The following is a 7,057-nucleotide window of genomic DNA, read 5'->3' as shown; positions in this document are numbered from 1 at the left end:
GTTGGGGGGACAAACACAGACACGCAAACATATACACATACATACATACATACATACATACATACATACATAAATAAATATATATATATATATATATATACGATAGGCTTCTTTCAGTTTCCGTCTACCAAATCCACTCACAAGGCTTTGGTCGGCCCGAGGCTATAGTAGAAGACACTTGCCCAAGGTGCCACGCAGTGGGACTGAACTCGGAACCATGTGGTTGGTAAGCAAGCTACTTACCACACAGCCACTCTTACGCCTGTGAAAAATAAAAGGGCTCTTGCCCTGTTGGTGAGGCACCTGTGGGTTTTACCACGAGTAGCCTTAATGCGCCCCACCACCACCACCACCACCACCGGTGAAAGCAGTAATTAATGTAAGTAGCCGACATCTTGAAAGCTCTGAAGAAGCAGTCTGAACAAAGGTCTCAACTTTGCGACGACAACCATCAAGCGCGTTCCATGCTTGGACATAATAGAGATAGCCATAAAGATACCAAAAGCTCAGGGAGATGAACTAAGGTCTTAAATATAGAACTGTATTCTTTAATTTTGTTTGTTATTTTATTTACACGTTTTAAAACCCTTTGTACCGTCCTGTTTTGTCATTTTATGTTGTTTTTATGTAAGCCCTTGTGGCCAATAAAAGAATGAATTATTATTATTATTATTATTATTATTATTATTATTATTATTATTATTATTAAGGCAGCGAGCTAGCAGAATCGTTTGCACGTTCTGAGTTCAAATTCCGCTGAGGTCGACTTTGCCTTTCGTCCTTTCGAGGTCGATTAAATAAGTACCAGTTATGCACTGGTGTCAGAGCCGGCACTAGGATAACTGATGCCCTAGGCGAAACAAACTTTTGGCGTCCCCTTCCCTCCACAGCGTGGTGGGATGGCAAGCGAAGCGAGCCCAACAAGCTGGGGATTTCCCCAAGAAAGTTTATAGAAATATGAATAAACATAGGAGCAATTTGAAGTCACTTGTAAAGGAAAACTTTCAAATTTATTCCTTAAAAATTAATGAAAAAATATATAATAACTAATAGACATGATGTATTAAAAATTTAATATTTTACTAATTGGATGCGAGCAAATACGGTAAACAGCAGTTCACGAAGCCCTTGTTTGTATTCTCCTTTGATTTCATTTAACTCAAAGGTGTTGTTTATTTATTATTGGTTGTTAAAATATTTAAATACTGTTGCTTTTTTTAACTCTTGGTACCTAAAAGTTGATATTTTGCAAGCTTTCTGTCTTTTATAAGCTCTTGGAGTGAAAATTTTCTACAAATTTCATGTTCTTTGGAAATCGTAGTCCGGTGAGCCTTTCTTGGGCCATTGAAGTCTTTATTGTCTTTATTAATTTAAGTTTTGAAAAGCCACGCTCCCGTTTGCGACACTTACTGGAAGGGTTAGCCTGATTCTGAGAGCGATGTTCAAATTTTGAAAGCTTTTTCATTGTTGCTGCTCGCAAAGTAGCTCAAGCACTTTCAGAGGACCATAGGAATTTTCAATTCTTCTTGATATGACATTCAGTTCATTAGACAAATCTTCAGCATCAATATCCTTTGACTCTCCAATCTATAGGGCAGACTCAAGTTTTATGCAAAATTCCATTACTTGATGTGAAGTTTTATATTGAAAAGATTTTATATCATACATAAAGCTGAAGATGGAATTTGCTTGTTTCAGTTATTCAAAGCGTTCTGAAACTGAGTTGTGACGTATCCAGTATTGCAAAAAGAAATTTTTTTGTAACTTTGTTTACTATCCTGGATAGGTTCATTTTTCCCTTCATATGAGAATTGTTGTTTCTTTCTTCTAATGCGCACTGGCTTTGCTTCAAATTCTGCACACATACCAAATTCATCAGCTACATCACGAGCATCAAGTACTTCTTCAAATATTTTATCAGTCCTGCAATCAATAATATACTTTTTGGTGTTTATTCAAGCTCTTTAAGTGCAGAGTATATGGTTAAATCTTTTGACTGCAGTTTTTTGTTAGTAATGTTAATTTCAAAAAGAATATTATACCAAAGAATTAATGAAGTCACAAAACTGAACTTGGAAATCTCGTTGGCAAGTGCTTGAGCATTTACACGTGAAGAAGTGCCACTTGAACCTGTGAGCAATTTCAATTAATGCATCATAAACTCTGTCAAGCTCATAACGAAGGGTGTTAAAGGCATAAATTCTACTCTCCCATCTTGTTTCATTTAATGGCTTCACAGTTAATGATGTCACATGAAATTTCAGAGCTTCCCATCGACATGTTGAGGAAGAAAAGTAGATATAAGTACGGTGTACCAGATCAAAAAAACTTTGTTGCATCTAAACAGCACCTGGCAGTATCATTGACCAATAAATTCAAACTATGAGTACTACATGGAACCAAATATGCCCTCGAGTTATTATTCAGTAATCTTCTCTGCACTCCATTATCTTTACCTTTCATGTTGCTTCTATTATCATATCCTTGGCCACGAAAATTTTCAACTGATAAAGATACTTCATGAAGTTTTTCTAGAATGGAGTCAGTGATGAAAGCACCAGTAGCTTCCTTTAGTGAAATAAATCCCCAAAAGTGTTCCCTAATGGTCATTTCAGATTTTTCTGTGTGTGTAACCTGCCATTTCTTCATCGTTGTTACCCAGATCAACAACGCAAATGATCATTGTCATTTGTTCTACATGGCTTACATCAGTTGCGCAATCGAAAATAATTGAGAAATATTTTGCAGCCTAGACAGCTTCTATTATTCTCATTTTGAATACCTTTAGCAAGATAATACACAAATGTCTCATGATTCCTAACTTTACGCAGATGCTCTTTCATAATTGGATCAAACTCTGCCACAAATTTTAAGAAGTTCTCATTATTTGAATTGTATAACTTTTCACTACTTCCACGAAAAAGGGCAAATTTTGTTCACCAAAACCTCTTACTAAAGAAATCACTCTTATTAGTATTAGGTGCCAGTATTCTTCTTTTTGCTTCAGCTCTCGTAATTTTGCTTTATCAATTGTTTTTTGTGTTTTCGATCGTATTTCAAGTTCTTTCCATCTTTGAAAGTTTTCTAAATAACCATTACTTTTTCATGTGAGGAGAGGACTGCTGCAAGATTTTTCCAATCATCTGAACCATTTTCTGCAAGTGTAAGTGTAACTTAAATCTTTATCAAACTTTACTTATTAATTGCTGATGATTTGATAAGTGAATTTTTTTATTATAAGTAGTAGTAATACCTGTCGTTGATCGCGTAATTACTTTTACACTTTCTCGGGAGCCACATTCAAAGTGTTATTATATATATAGATTTACACCTCCTGAATGTGTGTATTTCATAAGAAAAAAAACAAACATGTATTAATTGAAGTAGAAAGAAGATCAATTTCATACACGAACTTCTGTTTGTTTATTATATGACAATAATAAGGTTGTATGTCTTATTTTATATATCAATATAAAATTATATAATACACAAGGCTTTCGTCGGCACGGAGCTGTAATGAAAGAGAATTTCCCAACGTGCCGCACAGTGGGACTGAACCCAAGGTGACATGGTTGGAAAGCAAGCTTCTCAACCACACATCCATACTTATAAAGGAGAGATACATTGTGGATAATATACTCCTTGATACAATATGCTTTGCAAAAAGATGGGATGTTTATGGCGAGACGACCTTTGATTTTAATATTTACTCGTGCAATGCAACAACTAACAACGCTACACCATACAGGGTGTTCCAGAATTAACTATCTGTTTCAATGAAATTGAGAAAATGTTTTAAAAACTGATAGAATTTTATGTTTATTACCAAAACAAATTTATAAATCTTACGTCAAACTTTCATTGAAATTTTTCAACATGCCTGTATCCCTGCATAGTTCAAATATCTCCTTAGCGTTGTGAAACACATTTTGAAGCATTTCAGGATTTAGCTCCTGCACTGCTAACTGAATGTGTTCTTTAAGGTCAGCTACACAATTTCTCCATCTTGAGGATGAAGGTAAATGATTGCTGCCAAATTGAGAAAAAAGCTGTCATGGACAAATAAGAGAGTCTGACAGGAATGAAAATAAAATTATAAACAAAATTCAAAATTTATACCTTTTTAACACATATTAAAAATGATAAACATAAATAAAAGGGAAATCTTTTTTTTTTAATGCATCCGATTTCACTCAAATCATCATTAATTCTGGAACACCCTACCTTTACTCGTCCGACTAAACGGGGGAGGAAACACTGGGGGTACTAATTGCAGGTGGCGAGTGTAGCTTCCGGAAGTGGTCATGCGGTCAAACTCAAATGGATGTGAGTCACAACAGCAGTTTTTTTTTTTTTTTTGTGTGAAAATTTTGCAATATATAGTTCAGACATGGCTGACATAGAAAGCAGACATGCTGCTCGGCCATGCTGCGTTGCGCAGGACTGAAAACGTGAAACATCAATAGAGTACTTTTGGAGAATGGATGAATAGGTTTGTTGTGCCTTTGCCCAGCCGCATACACACGTTCAAGGCCCGGTGGTGCGCGGGATGGTAACATGAAGCATCAACAGAGCGCCAACAAAAATTTTAATGTTCTTCTCATTTCGTATGCTAAATTGAACAAAAAAGTTTTCATGAAATATTATACGCTACTTACAATGCATAATTAGTGTCCATATTTTATCATCAGAAAATGGCCTAAAACAAAGATAAAGCCCAGTGCAGTATATTCAAATCTGATTAATCTGCATTTTGGCAGGTGGAGGCCCATAGTCGGCGTCGGAAATTTTTCTTAGTCAACAGCAATTCGAGGTGCCTGATTAATGTTTGCTACAAATTTGGAGGAAAGCGACTGGATACTCTTCAAGTTACAGGCCTTAATGCTGCGAAAATGCTTTAAAAAGGTGGTTTATCTGCCCCTGGCCCGCATTAGGCAAGAAGTTGAAAATGTTTTTGGCCTATGACACTCCGTGTAGCCTATGTAATTCATGTGTAAAATTTCATTAAAATCAGTTGGGTGGATCTCGAGTTATAATGACATGACAAACACACAGCCAGACACAGATCTTGTATTTTTTGTTATATCACATGTTCAGATGGCGTGCCTCCGCCAATAACGTACCTCTACTCAACTACCGAACACTCACTTCCGACGACTCGACTCTAGACCACTGACGGCTCCGGCTTACTCTACTCGACGCTTATTTCTTTATTTGGCACCACGGCCACAACATAGAGGTGGGGCACTACAAGGACAGACACAACACCACAATGGGAACATAGAACACAAACGAATGAGAATGAAATATTATATAAAAATGAAGAAATGAAATGGCTGCATGGGCCCCATTTCTATGCAGTACCATTTGAACGTTTATTTTGCACAATTTACAATCGTTCTATTTTCGTTATTGTCTTTTTCTTAATTATCTTTTTTTCTCACTTTTTTTTTAAAAAAAAGAAGCACTTTTACTTTTTTTAACTTTTTTTTTTCTTTTCAACAAAACAATTTTACTTACTCTCCCCCCCCCCTTTTCAATACCTCATAAAAGCTCCAAATCTTTTAGCTCTATTACTGGTGGCAGTTCGTCGAACTCCACCAACACTTCAGGCGGGTCAATCTTGTCTCCGCACATGTCTCTCAGTCTCTTGTATGTGTCTTTGTCGACCACAATGGCCTTCACATTTTCGGAATACATATCCGTGGGTAACCTCATTCTTATGATATGCTTAAATTTAAAATTTTTTCTTCCCGTTTCTTTGATTTTCGTATATCTTACGAAATTCCATTTATTTTTTCCTCTTCTTGGTTTTCGCTTTTCTTCTTCCACTTCTGGTACCTTTTCCTTTTCTATCTCCACTCTGAACAGTCTCTCCATTTCACCCTCGAACAGTTGCACTTCTGAATCTTTTTCCTTCGCTGGAATAACCGGCGTCGTCAACACTGTTTCCTCCTTCTGTAACTCCTTCTCGAACACTTTCTCAATTTCTTTTTCACTTTCTTTCTCCACCACCCTTTTGTCTTCTTTCCTTCTGGTCGCAGCTTTCATTTCCACCTCTTCTTTTTTCTTTTTCTGGTTCTCTGGTGGAGGGCTCGCTCTTCCACTTCTCTTTCTTTTTTTCACCACCGTGAATTCCTCCTCCGTTGTTTTTTCTTCCATCTCCACCTGTACTACCTGGTCTGTACTACCTGTTCTCTCTGTGGGCACCGCGCCTTCATGTTGCCTTTTTCCCCACATGTAAAACATATAGGCAGCCTTCCCTCCACCACCACTCTCAATCTCAAGTCGTCAGGCAGCACTATCTCCTCAACAATTCCATTTAAGTCTCCTCTATTGTTGCTTGGATGGTCAGCTCAATCCCGTATCCCCAGTAATTTATTGTGTCCATGTGGCCTTCAGTATCTTGGCCTCATCCTTCATGTTAAACATTATGGCTGTCATCAGCCATGTTTCTTTTAGTTCTGGGAGTTCTTTGCCAACTGTCACTCTGGCCACACATTTGCCACAGTACAAAGGCAAAAGCACCCACTCCTCCTATTTTATTGCCTCCATGGAGTGCTTAATTGCCTCTTCCTCTGTCGCAAAGCGTACCTCCACGGTGGCGTATTTCCTACCTCTTGTTATGAATGTCGTTAGTTTTTAATACTTTTTAGACACTGTTCGGTTTCCTCCACTGTCGCTATATCTATCTTCCTCGTTGCTATTTTCATCGTCTTGAATATTACAGTTCTTTTTGTTACTTTGTTTGTCAATTCTGCAGGCGGCGTTAACTTCAACTTATCTCCATCTTTCTCCAGCAACCTCTCACATTCCTTCATTTTTCTTGGTTCTACCTTAATTTCATTTATTTCCAACGTTTCAGTTTCTATTCCTTTTCCAGTTGCGGCCGCATAACTGTGGCCACCCGCTGGCGTTTTCTCCATTTTTCCCCCAATGGGAAGAAAAAAAATAACAATTCCCAATAACAATATCAACAATTCGAACAGTAATAATCAACAAACAAATATTTAACGCTCTGACTTACAACAAAAATACTCTGTTATCAACAACTCAA

The 7,057-nt window shown here is 37.2% G+C and overlaps 1 protein-coding gene across 1 annotated transcript; it reads right to left on the bottom strand.

Annotated features, from left to right (window-relative positions):
• Positions 1–1,694: 1,694 nt before the first annotated feature.
• On the bottom strand, positions 1,695–2,649 carry LOC128247871 (zinc finger MYM-type protein 1-like). Its single transcript, XM_052968070.1, has 2 exons — positions 2,351–2,649; positions 1,695–1,923 (listed from the first exon to the last, which is right to left on the bottom strand). The coding sequence occupies exons 1-2, from the start codon at positions 2,647–2,649 to the stop codon at positions 1,695–1,697; spliced, it is 528 nt and encodes a 175-aa protein (XP_052824030.1).
• Between the last annotated feature and the right edge of the window lie 4,408 nt (positions 2,650–7,057).

Source organism: Octopus bimaculoides, chromosome 5 (genome assembly GCF_001194135.2).
Source record: "Octopus bimaculoides isolate UCB-OBI-ISO-001 chromosome 5, ASM119413v2, whole genome shotgun sequence".
NCBI lineage: Eukaryota > Metazoa > Mollusca > Cephalopoda > Octopoda > Octopodidae > Octopus > Octopus bimaculoides.
The sequence above is the reverse complement of the archived record's forward strand: the minus strand, read 5'-3'. Positions and strand labels throughout refer to the sequence as shown.

Bases quoted from the DNA above. Each gene is read 5' to 3' on its own strand.
- LOC128247871 (XM_052968070.1), bottom strand. From the start codon at position 2,649: ATGAAGAAATGGCAGGTTACACACACAGAAAAATCTGAAATGACCATT. The intron at 1,924-2,350 runs GTGCTGTTTAGA...TATTGATTGCAG, and splicing joins TTGGTCAATGATACTGCCAG to GACTGATAAAATATTTGAAG.